General features: G+C 44.4%; 1 protein-coding gene and 1 long non-coding RNA gene across 2 annotated transcripts; one reads left to right on the top strand and one right to left on the bottom strand.

The window, feature by feature from the left end:
• Positions 1-208: 208 nt before the first annotated feature.
• On the bottom strand, positions 209-8,075 carry SRD5A3 (steroid 5 alpha-reductase 3). Its single transcript, XM_014594974.3, has 5 exons — positions 7,860-8,075; positions 4,679-4,824; positions 3,137-3,331; positions 1,262-1,384; positions 209-680 (listed from the first exon to the last, which is right to left on the bottom strand). The coding sequence occupies exons 1-5, from the start codon at positions 8,042-8,044 to the stop codon at positions 421-423; spliced, it is 909 nt and encodes a 302-aa protein (XP_014450460.1). The 5' UTR covers positions 8,045-8,075; the 3' UTR covers positions 209-420.
• Positions 8,076-8,084: 9 nt separating this feature from the next.
• LOC132248552 (uncharacterized) lies at positions 8,085-19,168 on the top strand. The gene is made up of 2 exons (XR_009459773.1): positions 8,085-8,637; positions 17,860-19,168. It is a non-coding gene; the product is annotated as an uncharacterized LOC132248552 (long non-coding RNA).
• Positions 19,169-19,198: the final 30 nt, after the last annotated feature.

Below are 19,198 nucleotides of genomic sequence, written 5' to 3'. Positions count from 1 at the left end.
AATATTTTTAAAAATAAAATTGAGTGAAAACATGAAATTGAGTGGAGACCACTGTATTTCACGACTGTCCTTTCTTCTTTCCTTGTCCACCCCCTGGGCTAAGTTCATGTATAAGCATATGCTTGCATATAAATTGCTGCAGTGGCAACTAAAGCATCTTATTCATTATATAGAAACATAAAATACAAAAAGGTCCAACATCAGCAGCTCTTGTATTTAATTTAATGTTTTTCATATTAAAGTTGTACAATGTATAGATGCAATTCAAACTTTTAAAAGTAAAGTCTGTACATTAATTAAACTCATGTGCATCTCTGAGCAAAACCCAGACATAGTTTTGTTTAACCCCAGTTTTGATTACATCGACTCCTGAGAACCTGTCTTCTATTCCCTTTTAGATGGTTTGCATTAATAAATATCTTAAAAGAGGAATGGTATAAATGCTTTTCGATGTTTTGGATAGGAGCTGAATGTGGTCAGGTAGAACTCGTGGCACAAAATGGCAGCCAATGCTTGATTAAAGAATACATACATCACTACAAGCCACCAAGTCAAGTTGTAGAATCCAAATGTGATGGCTAGGGAGACATATATTAGGAGTTCTGCAAAATAGTGTGGGCAGGAGACCCTCTCAAACCAGTCTCCAAAAGGAATACTGTGATTCAAACTTATAACGTTTCCTGCAATTAAATGGAGGGAAGAGTTAGTTGATATAACATTTAAAGCTTATTTAATGTAACTCACAATTATGGAATAATGACAAACACAGGCACTTCCCACAGAGTTCAGTGGGATTTGTGGGTGCTTACCACTTGGCCTTAAAACACTTTGTTCCCAGTGTTTGGGAGTACAGATTGAAAGAACTACATTGTAAGCACAGGAGTGGGCACTTTTTGTTTTGGATTCAGGAAGTTACTCAATGCCCTTGAGCTAGAAAACACTCTTTTGGGTTCAACATTCATAAATGAAGATAGTAAACATGCATCAGGGCACTGCAGCTTAGTTAAGGGTTCATAACACATTTTGAAAACATAAATATTTATTTCATTCTAGGAGGCTAGCAGTTAGAACTTTGTTTTAAACGTTGCATGCTGCAATTAACGGGGTATTACTGCCTAAAAATCCCTTCCACACTCATGCACTGGAAAGTCTTATACGCATTACCTTCACTGTGTGCATGGAAACAGTGTTCATTGTGACATACATTTCTAATGGGAAAAGATAAAATGCATAAACAGCTTCCAGATGTGAAATATCTCACCTGATTTATTTTTTCTAAGATTAGCTAGAATCACATGACATCTATTGTGATGAACAGAAGCCCAAATGTACACAATAATTCCCAGGGTGTGATACCAACCGATTTGCATCCAAAGGCTTTTCCCTGAAATTTATAGATAGATCCTTCATGAATACAAATTAGAAAAAGAAAATGCATTAACCTCCATACCACTACCTCAAAGCACTATACACTATTCACACCTTTTCTTATTCCAAGAGCTTGTCCCAGGGCACTGTGTTCTCCTGAATGTCCTGATCTGTGCTTTTAAGCCTTGCTCATGCAGACTATGAACCATACCTCAATATGGGATTGCTATTTGCCTTCACCTGCAATTACCAAGTTCTGCAAGTTATGCCAACTTTACTTCTGCAGTTGATTAGAAATAAGGGATGAAGCACATTACAAAGAAGGTAGTTAGGGCCTTCGTATTTTATTTGTAGTCTAACCAGTTTTCACAGCAACAGTATGTAGAAACAAGTGTACTCTTATTATAGTAAGAGACAGTGCCACAGCTCAAGTCAAGATACCATTATTGTTTTATTTACACTAGCAATAAAGGAAAACCACTAGATTAGGGACGATTCTGACAGGAAAACCACTAGATTAGGGACGATTCTGCAAAACAGTTTTCACTGTGAGTGGGGACTGGCGCACAGCACTATCTCTGTGAAGTTCTAAGGCTAGGAAGGCACAAAATAGGCCAAGCCAGAGCCACCTAAGAAAGCTCTGTCTCCAAAGACAATGCTTCCAGATTGCTGTCAAATTAAAAAAAAAAAAAAATAGTATGGAGAACAAAAGATACTTTACAGATCATCGTAAGTGGTATAAAAGGCCAAAAAGTTCTGCATCTAGTACAGTCTGCTTTGGAAGAGTTATCTATGGGGAAGGCATAGCTGAGTTTTTGAGCATTTTGGTCCAGGAGACACCTGCATGGCCAAGGAAATGGTAGCTCAGTTGTGGAAATTAGTGAAATGTGCTGGCAGAAACTGGTATTCAGGGCTCTGTAGTATTAGTGGAGGTTTAATTAGCCCAACTAGCAGATTGAAAGGACACAACCTGAAATGTGTAGCCATCTGGAAAGTACAAAGTGGATGGACAAAGAAGTTGGCCAACAGAGTCTGTCAGGTTCATGCTTAAAGGAGGTCCCCAGCAGAAAAAAAACTTAGCTCACAGTAGCCATCTAGCCAGGGAAATACTCAGCTTTGCTGAACTAGCATCAACTGAGTGCTCTTTTGTAAGGCTGAAGCATGTCAGTGGCAAAATTGTGATACATAAGCCCTGAAAACCTATGGGACAAGGTAGCTAACAAGTAACAATAGCACCCAACTACAGTAAAAGTTCTGTTAATCAGCATTTTATAAGGTGGCGTGCTCTACTAACCGGCATGCTAGCTTGTAAGATAAAGTGAAACCGGAATTGCCCACTGTGGAACTTCCATTTTTTTCAAGTCCCCACGGCCCAGGGCAAAGCAACCTGCGCTGCAGTGCCCCCATGGCCCGGGGAGAGGTGGAGATACGACAGGAGAGATGGTGATGCCGCAGGAGGGGCAGAAAAAAATACACGTAGACCAGAGATAAGTATAAAATATAGGAGTGGTCACTGATGGACTACATTAGGCATCAGTGACCTAATAAAATGACACATTCTAACTCAATAAGAGTTAATTCAATAAGACCTTTTATAGATTTCATATACCTTCTTCTCTCTTACGCAGGCTAGGTATGACTTTCCTCTCTAGGCAAAAGGTAACCTATTTGGCACACTATCAATTTTCCATGTATACAAATCCTGTGAAAGTACGAGCCAGTTTAAAAAAAGATAATACAATTTCAATAGTTCTAAGGAGGTACTTACTATTCCTGACATTAACTGGTACTTGACATAGCACAGTTAATCCAATGCCAATATAGTAAGCATATCCAAAGCAGTAGTGCAAAATATGAATGACACCATTGGAGAACACACTGATGCAGAGGCACTCTGTGAGTCTTCGAAGACTGTGCAGCCAAAACAGGAGGAGAACCAAGAAGGCAGACAGGTATTCATAACCTATAATCAAGCAGAAATGAAAAGTCTCAAACTTGCTGTCTCTCTTCATAAATCTGAATACCTTTGAATTCCCTAGCTAGAATCTTTTAGCGTTTTTAGGCTCTAAATCCTTTAACATTTCTGTACTAGCAAATCTTACCTTATTCCCCAAGCCTGAGTTTTTCTTTTATTTAAAGTTTGGGAGAGCAAAGCAAACATCCTTAATTCTGCAGTTCTGCAAGTGGATTGGTGCACCTGCTGCTGTGCAGGCAGGCTCTGATCCCTTCAGAGTCCTTCCAAAAATCCAAACAATAAACCATAAGCAGACTTGGGTGCCTGTAGCGCTGCCTCTGCTTTGTTGGGAGCCCCTCAACCAGTATTCATAACATAAAACAATAATCTTTATTCCAAAGAGAGTAAAGTAAACCTTTAGCCTTTTCCCAAGCAGCAGGAGAGGGTCCTTTCCTAGATGCAAGCTCCGCCAAACTTCAGTCTGCTTCCTATCAGAAAACTGCTCCTTCCCTTGGGCTTTTAACTGACAGCTGATCACCCACAGCTGGATTCGTAACACAGCTATCTGCCTCCCTTAAACAGCCAGACCACACTGTTTCAGTTTCCCAGATTTGTGACTGAAAAAAAGGTAGTCCAAGCAAACAAACGCTCCATCTGCTATATATAACCTCTAACGCTGGGCTCTGCAGCTTATTTGGTCCCACAGGCTGGATGTGGCTCCTTGGACAGCTGACCCACCCCAAGCAACGTGGCAGCAATGTCTTGTCAGTGTGGCTTATGGAGATCTGCTGTCACGACTCCAGAACACAAGGGGTGAACGCTGCAATCACTCGTGCCCCCCTCCCCACCCCGGGTTGCCAAGTTGTACTAGCAAGCCCCAGGGGCCACAGTTCAACCCACCAAAGGCTGCATTCAGCCTACAGACCACCAGTTGGAAAGCCCTGATGTTATATATGGAGGGTTTAGTTACTGACTTATATCTGCAGCACCTGCTCACCCAAGGACTAACTTTTTCCTCTGATAAAAGCAAATCTTTGCCCTGCAGTGAGTGTATTTCCAGGGAAAGGGAGAACATGCATGTGTATCAGGGCACATGCTGTTGACAGCAGCAAAAGAGCAAGAAGACCTGAGTGAAAGCAAAAGAAACCATTACAAGTGATGTTTTGTTCATGACGTAAAAACAGTTTTACACTGAATTATAGCTAAACCACTTGGAACCTAGTTTATACAATATATAAAACCTCCAAAAAACACTCAGGGATGAGTAGCTGATACAGTCTCCAAAAGTAACAACATAGCAGGAAAGTAGAGAGGTTCTGCTTTCCAAGTACTATTAAGCATGTTTGGACTACTTGCCCTGGTTCTGTGAAGACCCACTGAGAACGCTGAGCAGATCCTGAAGCCAAACTGGGAAAGGCCTTTCTAGGAACAGAGCTTGAATAAGAAGGAGCAACAAAAAGCCATTCCAGGTCACAGAAACCACATAGAAGTGAGTAAACCACCTGTGGAAAGAAGCAGCAGCAGCATTAGCAGGGTTCTTCATAACACTCCTTTCTTCAATGCTGGAATTCAGTTCAAGGATCTCAGAGAAAAAGGTTCATTCTAATTTGACTCAGCCTCAACTGATCTAGGGTGCAAGTCCCAGTTTATGGAATTAGATCTATAAGTCCACTGTAACTTAACACAAAACTGTTTTCCTAGTTAAAGGTTTGCTTACAATAATAATAACAATATACAATCTCTCATCCCTGTTTATAGTTATCTCAGGTACTTGGAATAGAAGAGGACTGAGTGGGGATCATACAAAACTTGAGTATTACTCAAGGCTTAAGAAATAAATTACAGATCACTAAGTGACCACGTAATGCTGGTTTTTTAACCCAAACAACTAAAAGCCTGACAACAATAATTTTCATTGCACAGCTGTAGGCCTCACTGAAACATTGATCAATATATACTACTCACATAAAGGGTATGCTAAAAAATTGGACTGCATAGTCAGGACCAGCAAACCTGACCAATGGTATGAACTCCTTACGCAAGCATAACCTGGCATATGGGCCAGATGGGCACTCCTGCCAGAAGATGGGAGGAGGAGATAGCTGTACAAGTTGTAGGATCTCCCAGTACCTGCATGATCTGACTAGGACAGGAATGTCCAAGCCAAGATACTGAAAAAAGGCCAATGATACAGGATGATCTGAGATAGTTAAGATGCAGAAAGAATGAAATATGTAATTTGTTTTGACAACTGTATAAGAGGAGGGTTGGAAAGTATCTTTTCTTCTGGACATATGTCTAAGAAGAGGCTCCACCAGTTTGCAACAGTCTTTTGTACAATCGCCTACAAGCCTTGTGTACTCCACTGTACAATGCAGTGTTTGGTCTTTCCAAATACAGGAGTCTTTATATGTACTGCAGAAAATGGGAGAGACCTCTTAACAGGCATCAAGCCAAGACTGGATGCCTTTCTGGAAGATATACTTTAGTCAGTCACAAGTTACTGAGCTCAATAGAGAGGTAAATAGGATTTAACAGCCTATATTATACAGATGCCTTCATAGTCCCTTTGCCCTTAAAAATCAATACTTCTAATAATAATAAAAAAAAAAAACCCCCAGACTCCTGGCAACATCTTCAAAAAGATATGTGTATAGGAAGAGCGTGCTCAGCTTCCTTTTAGGTCTACTCCCAGGATGACTATACCAGCAAAGCTCCAACAGTGCAGTCAAGTCAGATTTTACATAGCAGCTTGAGAACATATTAGATCCTACAAGGACTGTGCAGGCTGTCATTCACACTTGATAACTTCCATGTTTTTTTCTTAAATGAATGACTTTGGGAAGTCATGCAGGAAAGGGAAAGGACTTCATTCTACAGTGGCAAAATCTTGGTGTGATGTAGAACCTTATTAAATGAGACCTTGAAAGTAATGGGAGCAAATGAAGCGAGTTACTCTCAGACAGTTAAAGTGGGAATGTTTTGTCACATTGGCAAGTCTCAGACGGCAACATTAATGTCTCTGGGTGGACAACAGGTCTTCTAGTTCAGATTCCATGCAAGAGTGCTGGGCGGACATCCAGTGTTGATACCATCTGGGAGCAGGGTATCAGCCACTGAGAATGCAAGTGAGAGAAAGAGAGCACACTGCAGGATGCTGATAATTCAATCAGCAACAATCAAACCTACTAGCAGGGAAGCTAAAAGCCTCAGTGTACAGACTGAAACCCTTTGTGCCAACCCTTGTTGGCAGTCCTGGCAGGTATAGGATTCATGTCCTTCTCAGTCTAGTCTCTGAGAAAACAAAACAGCTGCAAAGTATTTGCTGTGTAGCTTGTCATAATAAAATAGCACTTGAGCTTAACCAAATAGAATCCAAACTGCTATGCCTGTTCAGAAACGCAGCTCCTGCTTAACCCATCTTCAGGTCAAACTGAATTTTAATCAGCCCTGGGCAGCTGACTCTTTGGCCATATACAGGTGTTCTCCCAGTAGGGAGTACGGGTACTTTTACACGTGCTCCAACATGTTCTGATTAGAATGCATCATAACAGACTGGATTAACAGAGTCTGCTGGAGCGCTCTAATCAGAGCGTGCTGCAGCGTCTGGTATATTCAGCATCCCCAACCCTCAGAATAGCTGCAGGGGCTCCTTAACTAAAGCCTGTTCAAGCTTTAGTTAACGCGCCCTGCTGCCATTTTGAAATGTGGGACCCTGAATACACAAGATACTGCAGGCATTTTAACCAGAGTGGCTCTTGGCAGCCTCCCTAATTAACACCCCCCCCCCCCAGCATGTGTTCAGACATCCCTTGAACATAAAAGCATTAGTTTAGTTTCTCCCAAAGGAAACGCATCCCCCCGGGGAGAAAGATCTTCCAGGTTGACACCCGGGAAATCTCCCTTGCAAGTTTCTCTTCCCAGAATGAATGCCTGTATACATTAGTTAATTTTGGTGGACAACTAAAGAGAAGACAAGGAAGGGTGAGGGGACACCGAGCAGAGTGCACTTAACTGTAGCTTAGTCAGGTCTCAGAGGCTTTATCACAACACTGGAATAAGTGCAAGTGGGCCCCCCAAGCCACAAGGCTGCTAGGGGCCGAACAGTGCAGCAGCACCCCCAGGAACATAAAAACTGATAAATGCCCAGCAGGAAGTGCAACCTTCTGGATGAGGCAGTGGGCTGGGCAGCTGGTACACCAAGGCCTCATCACTAGATGGGAGCTGGGTCTCTGTAGCATGCCACGATCCTGACGCTTTCAAGGAGAAACCCCTAGTCGCAAGTTTCACGTGGAGCCTCACAGTGCTTGGGGCCCTGCTGCAAGGCAGGGGCCAGGCAGCCCCCCCGAGGCCGGCAGCCGCCAGGAGCCTTTTCAGCTCTCGGGAGGCAACACAGGGACGTCCTGGGAAGGGAAGGGAAGGGAAGGGAAGGGAAGGGAAGGGAAGGCCCCGCTCCTCCACCCCTCGCCGGAGATGAGTCCGCCCTGCAGGCCGGGCAGCGCGGGGGGACCTGCCGGCGCCGCTCCCCGCCGCACACCTCTTGGGCACGGCGCCGAGGCGTAGCCAGGCCGGGCCCGGCTCGCAGCAGCTCCGGGTCTTCCCGTAGCGGAGCAGCCCGTCGAGGACACCAAGCTCCGCGGCCCCCCGCAGCACCCGCGCCAGGAGCGCCACGAGGAAGACGGCGGCGAGAAGCAGCCAGAGCGCCGGCAGCGGCGCCGCCATCCCGCGCGCGGGCGGGCACAGGAGACCTCGCGCGTGCGCAGCCCCGCCTTGCCTCGCCTCGCCTCGCTGCCGGGGCCGGCGCCCAGACCAAACCGTACGGCTCCGCAGCGGCTCACCCGGAGGAACTAAGCAGAGCTGCTTCCGCAGTGACTGAAGTTCCGGGTGTACCGCGGAGCAGGGATGTTGTCAAGATCCGGTGGTAAATTAGGGAAAGTAGTTAAACATGCTCTTAGCTTTAACCTCAGCACAATAAATAAAATCAAGGATTACGGATCTGAAATCTTTCTAAGTTAAATATCGCTTGAATTATAGTTTAATCTAATGCAGAGCAAAAGGAGTAGAGGAGCCTTGTTGTCACTGCTAGTGACACCTCTCCAGGGTCTTGAGATGACAACAGTGGATCACCGCGTTTCATGTCTGTAGAGGACAGTGGGGATAAGGACTAGGTTGTGCGCATGGATCTTGGTGCCTTTCTGCTTGGTTTCACGATCAACAAAACATGCTTAAGCAATTTTCCAAAGGAGGCACGTGCACTGAACCCTGTGCTGGATCTCCTCATCGGTGTTCACTCTCTGAGAGAGATGGCTATGGAGGTAAGTGAAGTGGGTGACTACCTCCAGGGTCTTCCCCTCAAAGGTAATTTCAGGAGGGGCATCACCTTCCTGGCCTGGAGCAGGTTAACAAAGCACGTAAATCTTCTTGATGTTGAAACAGAGGCCCAAACTTTGGTAGGCTTCTGCAAAGAGATGTGTGCAGTGCGTGGAAATTCAGGAGATTTTCCACAGCATGTGCAAGCTTCTTGATAGTGAGGGTGTGCTGCACAGACAACACAAATCATAATAGCACCTAGCTCATACAAAGCACAATAGGAAAGGGGGAGGTGGAGTGATGGCTAGGTTTGGATAGGTGGGGTGTGGCACACCTTGAGGAATCTGAAGAGAAGTTAAAATAATTTGCTGCTAGGTTAGCTCAGATGACTTTAGTGCAGGGGTAGGCAGAATATGGCCTGCGGGCTGGATCTGGCCCACCAATTGACTGGGTGCCCGCCAATTGACAATCCTGCCCATGGCTGCTCTCACAATGCTTCGCATGGGGCTGAGCCCAGGCCAGCATGCTCAGTTTACCTGTTGGGCTGCTCCCGGTGCAGCCACCTGGGTGCTGCTCAGCTCCCCTTGCCTCCGGCAGCAGCTCCTCCTCCTCCTGCTCTCCCTACTGTGCTACTCCAGGTGCGGGGGAAGCTTCAGCCTGGAGGTCCCTGCCCCTTTCACCCACTCTGCCTGCCTGGTGTGGGTGATTGAATGGGTGGAAGGCAACCAGGAGCTGGAGCCAGAGCCCCATGCACTCGGGTAGGAATCACCTAGCTGAAGCTTTCTCCCAAACTGGAGCAGTGCAGCAGGGGCAGGAGGAGGAGCTGCTGCTGGAGGCGAGGGGAGCTGAGCAGTACCTGGGTGGCTGCAGCTGCACTGGTAGCAGCCCCACCAGTAAGCTGTAAGCACTGGCCAGGGGCAGCCTGGCAGATGCAGGTGAGAGCACGGTGTGGGCTGCCTTGGGCAGGGCTCGGCCCCATGTAGAGCACCACAGGGGCAGCCACAGACTGCATCACCTGGGCAAGCTCTGCTGCACATGTCCCCTGTTCCCTCCCCTCATCCCTGGCTGGCACCTGAGACCTAGTACCCAGGCACCCCTCCCCCTTTACACACACACATGTGCATACACCCCCCACCCATGCATTCTACACCCCCAAAACTCCCAACAGAGCAGGGGCATGCAGGGAGCAGATTGTGGTTCTGCCCTTGGCCCTACCCTCATGCTTTACTGCCTTGCAACTTCACCCTGCGATCCCGGCCTCACTGGCCCATCCCACTCCCAAACACCACTCCTCTCCACCTGTGGCTCCATCCCACATAGGGAGTTTTGGTGAGTTGTTGTGGCGGCAGGGGATGGTGGAAGGGTGTGCTGACCTGGCCAGCAACAACTTAAAAAAACTCCCTGTGTGGCCTCCGGACCCAAATAATTGCCCACCCCTGCTTTAGTGTGACTGCTGGACCTGTCAATTTACAGCTGCATTTTAAATGCTTGTGAGAAGCAAGGATGCCTTAGGGTAATATTTTTATTGGATAATTTCTGGACAATCATGGCTACAACATTACTTTTAAAAGCTTGTCAGGCATCTACTGATACTGGGTGAAATTTTTATTTTGTGGAGTAATGTATGTAGAGAAGAAACAGCAACAGGGCTGGCACTGATACTCCACAAGATTTAGGCCTTGTTACACATTGCACTTTGAGCTGCTCAGATGTTGATTGGTGTTAGTGCTAGCTTGAGTTCAGAGCAGTCACATGTTAAGGCTCAAAACCTTCCGACTGCCCCCCCCCTTACATAGCTGTGACTTGCCACTTGAGGGCTGATGAGCAAGGGCAGGACTAGGAACTACAGCTGTAAATTGCCACTAGAGGGCTGGTAAGCCAGGACAGGCTTCGATCCCTGCTCTAGGTGGAGTGTGTGTGAGAGGTTGGGGGGAGAAAGTGGGGTGGGAACATGAAGCTAGGAGAGTTAATGGGATGGGCTGAATGGGTGGGAGACAACTGGGAGCTGGAGCCAGAGCCTCATGCACTGGAGTGAAATAGGAGGTGGAAACGAAATGAGGGTGGGGGAAGGGTGGTGAAATGAAGGAAGTCAGCCACTGAAGGATAAAATAAAAAGAAGTGTAAAATAAAAATAAGGAAGTAAAGAAGGTTGCATGCTTTATGAAATTGGGATACGGGATTGTGGTGTGCAGGGTGCTGGTTGTGCTTCCTGGGGAGGCTGGGAGGTAGGAGGGGTGACGGAAGGTGCTTTTGGGGGAGTTACTGCCTCAGCCCTGGGAAGGAAGCCCCAGTTCATGGGGACCCAATCTGCTTCCCTACCTTGCTCCCCCTCTTCCATCCTCCCCAGTTCTGGACCTGTCTGTGCCCTGTGACCAAGGTAGCTGGCATGTGCTATGCAGGCTGTTTACACAGGTTTACACCTGGGGATGGGAAGGTTGCACCCCCAGGGATGGGATGGGATGGGGAGCTGGCTTGGTGTCAGAACCTCCCCTTGGGCAGTAGAGTTGAAGGGGTGGAAAGTTTGTCCACACAGAACAGGAGGGTGGGGAGGAGACATTGCATCCTGAGATGCTGGAGGGTTGCAACTTGGGTAGCTCTTCTGTGTGTGGGGGGGCACACATTAATGGAGAATGAGGTAGGTAACATGGATCAGAGCTAAACCTGCTCTCGAGTGGCATATCTTTAAGCTATCTAAAGTGTGCTTAAAACTAGGTTCAGGTGTTTGATGTGTGGACAATCCAGGGGTTAAAATCTCCAGGAGCTGCCTAAAATTAAAGTATAACAAGGCACTTATCTCTTTTAGTATTTGATTCTCACTGAAGAATTAAGTAATCCTCCTTACTCTATAGCAGTTTCAGTTGTATTGCATTATAACTTTGTGGTAATTATCAAAGGGCTTAGGTACCTTAAGCAGGTCTTGGGCAAAATACACCTACATAAAAGATTGCGAACCCTCCTTGCTCAGCTGCCACCACCCTTAGAGGCATGTGAACTCAGTGGCACATCCCTGTTTCACTTGATTCTGCATGCCCAGAACTGTTACAGTGTGGACAGCGTGGTATCTATTTAATGAATCTACGCAATCAGGATTCATAAACTAAGCATTCATCTGCCTCAGCCTCTGAGGAGCCCAGTCCAGTGGAAGTTCTCTGAGAATGCCTAGCACAAGCACAGGACCAGAGTCTATAAAAAATGGAATTATGAACACTTTCTTTGAAAGTATAGCTGGTATTGGGGCCAGAGGCATAGCAGGCTGCCTGTGCACCCTGGACAGCAGCAATGCACAGGGTAGCTCTAGCTGCTACTATGTGGATTGCTGTGGCACAGCCAACTACCAGCTGTGGCAGCAGTCATTTTCGTGCCCTCCTCCCAAAGGCAGCACCTGGGGTTTGTGTCCTGGCTGCCCCCCTCTAGTTAAATTACCGGTGGGGCTAGTGTTACTGACCACTTTTCATAATAGCGTAGAAGTGACAGATCTCATCCAGGACATGAAAGGTTACTGAGTACTAGGCCTTCCTCAGCTGGAAGGGATTCAAGTTCATGCACTCCCAAGACAATTCCAGAAAGTGCCCTAACCACGAGGTTGTTAGCTGATACGGAAGGTGGCAGAGACTTTCCCTCCTGTTGAAGCTGGGTAACAAAGAGTTCCAAGATTCGTTGGGCCAGAGAGAAAGAGCACTTGAAGGAACATGACTCTGTAGCCAAATAGTTATATCACACATCTGAGAGAGGGAGGTTGCATTCTCTGGTCCAAGGACTGTTTATGAATTTTACTTTAAATAGTCCTCTGAGAAAATACATAAATAGTCCTTGGAGCAGAGAATAGAACCAACAACAGCCGCTCCCTCCTCCTCCTCCAGCTGTATTCTAAATCAAAAGAACAACAGGATTTGACGCTGTGGTCCCCAAGTGGATGAAGGCACCTCCCTGTAGCCCTGAATCAGGGATCTAAGCTCCAGTGGGAGGTAGGTAAGCCTAAACACATACCCTCTTTCTATTGGCTAGCTCTAGCTGCCCCCTTCTCAAAGTGCAGGTTCACTTGGATTTATCCTGAGGTGCCTAACTTTCCCTATGTACTATATACAGAGCCCCAGTGCCTAGAACAAGGTTCTGGATTCTATTCAGAAAGGTTAGACGTGGCAACATCTGGATTTGAGGTTTCATAGCAAATTCGCAATGCACAAATGTGATGCTGTGACCATTCTGTGCACAAGAACCCACATCGCAAGCTCTAAAATGTAACCAATAGCAATGCCAAGTACAAAAGGATTTTGATAAACATGGATCAAATCATTTTGATAAATGTGGATCAAATCCGATCATTCTCTCAACTCCACCAGCATGTAGGGATAGAAAGGGAGAACCAGTGAGCACTGGGACAGCAAATTATAAATAATGATTTTCAAACTTTCCATACAAATAACAGCCTCCAGGTGGCACCAAAACTCTTCAAGTCCTAAAAGCAAGTTACTCTTTTGAATTGCTTATGGGTGTTCTACATAAAATATAGGATTTCCGTGGCTTAACATCAGAAAGTTCAGACCATAACTTATTTGAATTTGAGCTGATAATTTGTAGAAGCTCCCCTTTCAGAGATACTGTAGAAATTATCTGGCTAAAATTATAGAATCTCTAGCTAATATTTCCAATTGTTTAAAATTATGAATGATTAAGTTTGCATATTATTATTTGCACATATTCTTTTAATTCAATATCAGCTGTTATAGAACTGTTCATAGTTTAAAATGTAGGCTAACACTGATAGAGTTGCTGCTAGCATTTGGTGAATCTCAAAGGATGAAGTATAAAAAATTGCCTGATTATCCAAGTTTATCTAGACACTTTGACCTAGAATGATGTCTGAGACTCTCATGAGAAGAAGTTTTTGCAGATCAGGAGAAGCTTTTTATTTTCCAGGAGCTTTGGACAAGTCAGAGGGACTTCTGGGTAAGTGCATTTGTCAGGTTTCCTGCCTGCTAGAAGAAAACAAAGAGAGGGGCTCTGTGATGTTAGGTACAATAGCACTGATCTGCTGGTTACAGAGGAGGCTAAGCAGGAATAGAACAAAGAAAACTGAGCACCCTCAGATCCAGATTGGGGAAAAAAAACAATGGGAGCATCAAGCAGTAGAAATTAGGAGGGAGGACTGAACAACTAGTTGATATGAACCACATAAATGCCCTAGAGAAAATGTGAGAGCTAGAAAAGCTGTGTCACTGGAACAACAAGGTGTTGGAGGTATGCCTCTGAGCTCAGTAGCATAATGATGGGTGGGTGAGTGGAACATGAACCCCAGGTGCTGCCCATAGTGGGGGGCACTGGAATGGCATAGGGGTGGGGGTGTACGTCACCTTCCCTTCCCTTGCTTCCCCCTACACCCTGCACCTTTCCTGCAGGAGCTCTGGCTATGGCAGTGGGGAGGGCAGAGATGCAGTAGCAGCATGCAGTGCAGGAGCAGCAGCTAGTGGTTTGCTGCTGCTGGGGCAGATGTCACCTCCTTTTTTTTGCTGCCACTGCCCAGGACACAGTACTAGCCAGTTATGTCCTTGAGTTTTTCCGTGACAGTCATAAAGTTCAAAGAAAGTTATCTTTGTCAGAAAGGCAAGCAACAAATAAATGTATTGGCCAGGCCAGATTAAGTTGCATTGAAATATCTGGATACTTTCAAATTTAACAGCCTGTGCTGTAAGATAAAAGGGTTTTTTTTTGGGGGGGGGGGGGGGGGTTTGGAGAAAAGAAATGAGGCTGCAGTCGGATAATTCAAAGAAACAGAATAGGAGGGGTTTTTGTTATTCAAATAGTAAAGAAAATGCAAAATAACAACTGGCACTTTCTTGATGATTTCTGCTAAATACATTTCATTTTGATATTTCATTTTGGTTGCAGCCTTTTAATAGCAAATTAAGATCCCTCCTTAAGCAGTCATGAGCATGCTTTAAGTCAAGTTCACATGTTTGCAGAATCAGCAGCTTAGCTGCTACTACCACTTCTGAGTAATTTGATTTATAAAGCAAATTTAGATTGGTTTAAATGCAGACTTTCAAAGGCAGGTGGCGTGAAGAAGAATGCACTGCATTGAAAGCTTGTCTAAGTCTATCCCAGCTATGCGGTTGATTCAAGAAAAGGTATTGCCTACAAAAATCCTTGTACTATAAAGTACTGTTCAAACTAGCTCAGTGAGAAATAATAATTTTACTGGGGGTTTCAGTTCTGTGATTTGTTGTGATTAATTCAATAGCAAGACAAATAATTTAAAACGATTCTACTAGGCTCAGAGATGCTTCATATGTGTCATTTATATCCAGAACCTAACACGATGCATACTAATCCATGACTAGGGTCCCTAGCCCATGAAGTAATAAATGCAAAAATAATATGTATATAAACACTGGCCTAGTCTAGATTAAAATACAAAGTAGGATTTCAAGCAGAGACAGCACATACTGTACTCTTTCAGAAAAACATAAGGAAAAAATGTTCCATGTAAAAATGTTTTTGGCAGAAATCTTCAGAGAAATTAGAGCCTTCACAAATCTTTGCATACAATAGTTATAAGAGGAGGTAAAAAGGAAGGTGTCAAGCAATGACTTTCCCTGCAGCAGTGTGTTTTGGTTACTGAAGCACATCTTGAGCTATAGAAAATAACTCAATGAAGGGCAATGCACACTGCAAGCAAAGTACTTGTCTCAGTTTCTTGTTTGGATATGCTTTGTATTTAGATTTGGGTTGGGAAGAAAATGCTTTTCCGGAGACTTTGGTAACAAATTTCTAGTCCTTCTAAAAGAGTATTAGCACTGAGAAAGTTGCTGTCTCTCAGAGGAGAAAGGCCTCTGTAGTTGGAAGCAGCTTAGGGTGGTTATTTTGAACATGGCTGTCAGCTGACAGGTGAAAAGTACAGGTAAAATTGGCAGGCAAAAGAAAGGTAATATCAACAGCTATGGCTCTGAACTGGAGAAAATACAAAAAACTCGCCAAGGAAACAAAGGCCCTCTGTACGTTGCTTTATATACTCCATGGATGCGGGTAGGATTAGTGGCCCTTAACTGATCCTTTTAGGCCTTCTAAATGAAATGAGTGCTGTCATAATGGTAATCCTTTAGTGAAGCTCATCTGTGAAACATGAGGGGATTCCTGGACCTGGTTGCTCAGGTGCAAGACAGTCAAGTCGTGGCTGGAGAAGTTCTGGGCAAGTAAAATTAGTAGTGATGGGAGTGGGGTGGGGGAGACGGAGAGGGGGTTAGAACAAATCAGTAGAGAATGTTTTGGTGCAAGACAATGTCCAATAGTTCAAGCATGTTCCCACAACAAAACCAGCTTTTGATATTTTGCAGTTATAGGTACTAAGAGCTCCTGCAGTTTCTGCAAACTGGTATGAAATAATGTTTGCTACATAAAAGCTTTGTCTCACCTGGAGTCTACCATTAAAACCTCTTAATTTTGAATTTTTTTTCTGATCAAGGCTAGAGAGAGAAGCCCTGGTGGTACAGATGCTGAGTTAAGTAGGTTTCAGATGTGAACTCAGGTTAGCAATGAATCAGGCCTGCAATTCCTAAGTAAGTGTTTTGACCATTAGATGATTATGTAAAAATTGAGGTGTACCACTAACTCTGTGGGGTGTCCTCCCTTAGAAGAGCATCCTGGGTTCTCTGGATCCCAAATGGACAGAGGTGCCTAAATTCTGGAGAGGGCAAGAGTTCAGATGCCTGCCATGGTTCAGCTTTACCTACTGCTGGTTTCCTATTCAGCATCTGGGCTCTCTGAACTGTCCTTAGGAGGTGCCTAACTCTCCCACTTGACTGTGTCAAGAGTCTAGCTATTGATCTCATTCTTTGACTCACCCTTCTAGACCAGGGACCTGCTTTTTAAGTGTGCCAAAGCCTAAAATGGAGGCACCTAAAGTGTCAATCTGGATTTTGCCCTTATGCCCATATATAGGCAGCTAAGTAAAATGCCTCATTTCCAGATCAGCATCCTACAATGTCCACTCTCTCTCTCGATGGCTGATACCCTGCTCCCAGATGTAGTGTCAGCACTAGATATGAGCCCAGCAGTCTTGCAAGATATATGAACTAGTATACCCACTGTCCATCCAGAGGTATTAATCTTGCCACCTGAGACCTGCCAATATGACAAAACATTCCCATTTTAACTGGCTGGAAGTAACTTGTTCCTTTTGCCACTGCTAGATTGTCTCCAGGCATGCCCCTGCATGCACGCTGTGGCACATGGCAAATTGCCTCGGATAGGGTAGGGGAGGCTGGGGCCAGCACCTGGGCTGGCCCCAGCAGCTTTGCCTGGGGGCCTCCTGAGACTGCAGCAGTGGTGATCCAGGCATGCAGAACCTGGCCAGCATCTGGAGTGTAGCTTTGGCTCCCCAGGCTCTGGTTTTGGGTGGCACAGACTGCAGCCACGTGGGCGGCCCCACTTGTTTTAGTGCAGCTTTTTTTGACACCAGAATCTTTGTAACCCTTCTTTCTTCTGCAGCTACATTTGAACTCATTTCTGCAGCCCACCAGCCAATATGCTGGAGAAAAAGGCTTCAGCTCTGAGTAGCACTTCCCTTGTTGGCACAGTGTTTAATTTGTTTCTATTCCTTTCTGCCAGCTGTTTGGTTAATTTTTGTTTCAGGCTGCTGTTCCTGGTTGATTTTTGTTTCAGTGTATTTTTTAAAGAAAGAAAAAGGCAGTGTGCTTCCTGTCAGAAAATCTTTAGTAAATATTTATTGAGAAAGTGTTATGTTAGTAGTTCTCCCAATAAATATTTATTAGAGGATTAGAACTACTAACCCCTGTACAATTATGGTAAATATTGACTACTGCCAACAGAAAACCAACTCTGAGATACAGTGAACGCTGGGGGTGTGGTAGGACCCAGATAAACTGAGATTTGATCTTACTTTTGAAGTGGCATAGTAATGGCCTCTAACATGGTGGTTATTATACTGCAGGACCTTAGTGAATTTGCTTGGGCTGCTCATATTGAGGAAAGGGTCATTGGATCAGATTGAGGTACACAATTAAAGGACAAATTTTGCTTCCAAACTGCAAAACATTCTGGGATAAATTCTCAGCAGGTGTAAATTGTCATTACTCATCACTGAATCAATGGAGTTTACACCAGCTGAGGGTCTGTCCAAGCTGTTTTTCCTCTTTGGGTGATGGTGAGTATGTGCTTATTTACTAAAAGGAAATGAGTTTCTAAACGTGTCTTGTTTACTTTTATTACAGGCATCATCCTCATAATGATGGATTATGGATCTCATGTGGGCATTGCAAGCCTACAGTTGTGTTTATGTCCTTGAATACAACAACGCCCCTGCTTCACAAAAAACATTCATACAGTTACACAGGGCTGTGTCACTCACATTAATGTTAATGAAATTTACTGCCCCATCATCCAACAGAGATGGGCATACTGCAGCATTTAGCATTAGTGTCCAATCTCATCGCTTAGGTTCATTGTTCAAAATGCAGTTACAGCTTCCACTGGTACTAAATATTTCACTGAATTTTTTTAAACCTGAAAAAGATAAGGAATTGTCTTTATATGTAGCCAGATTTGGATAGAATTATATGCGTGTGTGTGTCGCTTAGCATAAAGATAAAATAATAGGTGTGATAATACTAATTAAAAGTCCATGAGTAAGTTAAGTACTTATAAGACCTTAACTAATGGTTTGTACTAATGTAAACCACTGTGTTGCCCTAAGAATTTTGAAGGCTAAAAAAATAAACCATTATGAAAGACTTGGTATGGGTTGGGGCATTCAGGGTCTTTGATAATAAATAATCTAGACCTTTGTGTTTGAATACTGAAGGGAGCTTCAGCTAATGCCACAGCTTGCTTGCCAAACTCACTGTGCACTTGTCAGCAATCAAACTACCCTGGATAACATTTAACAAATGTCAGTGCTGTCCTGATTCAAAACAAAGGCGATATTCATTTGGGGCTGGCATGGTTACCTGCTAAACAACGTGGACAATGTTATTTCTCCAAAATTGTTATTTCTTCACTATAATCATAGGACAGTTACCATGCAACCTGTGGTGATAATATCATATCTAGTCTCAAAATATGCGTTGAAAGAATGCAGCAACTTGTAAGGAGCATCTCAACTAATATTTATAATCTCTTAGGTCAGGACATTAGATATAGGTCATGTTTTCCTTGTCCTTTGTTTTGTTGTTTCCTTCATGTAAGGAACATCATATAACCACATCAGTAAGAAGATTAGAGCTGAGACTGATGCACCTTCCTTCACTCACTCTGCTGTGTCTGGGAACTGCAGAATTCAACGACATGTCTGGGACCTTATGAGCTACGGTGCTTAGGCAAAACAAGATGGACTGAGGATAGGCTATCAGTCTTTGTAGATATGGCTTCCCTAAGTTTTGTCAGTGTCACAAATTGTTCATTCTTACATACAAAATAACTATCTCCCTTCTGTATAAAATACTACAGTATTTTACTATAGTCACCTCAAACACTTCAGTATCTGAATAAAGAAATATCAAAAGATATAATTTTTGGACCATTGCCCTAAACCACTCTAGTACTTTCATATAT

The sequence above is a fragment of the Alligator mississippiensis genome, chromosome 2 (assembly GCF_030867095.1).
Source record: "Alligator mississippiensis isolate rAllMis1 chromosome 2, rAllMis1, whole genome shotgun sequence".
Taxonomy (NCBI): Eukaryota; Metazoa; Chordata; order Crocodylia; family Alligatoridae; genus Alligator; species Alligator mississippiensis.
The sequence above is the reverse complement of the archived record's forward strand: the minus strand, read 5'-3'. Positions and strand labels throughout refer to the sequence as shown.

Bases quoted from the DNA above. Each gene is read 5' to 3' on its own strand.
- SRD5A3 (XM_014594974.3), bottom strand. From the start codon at position 8,044: ATGGCGGCGCCGCTGCCGGCGCTCTGGCTGCTTCTCGCCGCCGTCTTC. The intron at 1,385-3,136 runs GTAAGTACCTCC...TATAAATTTCAG, and splicing joins ACCAGTTAATGTCAGGAATA to GGAAAAGCCTTTGGATGCAA. The intron at 681-1,261 runs GTGAGATATTTC...ATTTAATTGCAG, and splicing joins TCTTAGAAAAAATAAATCAG to GAAACGTTATAAGTTTGAAT.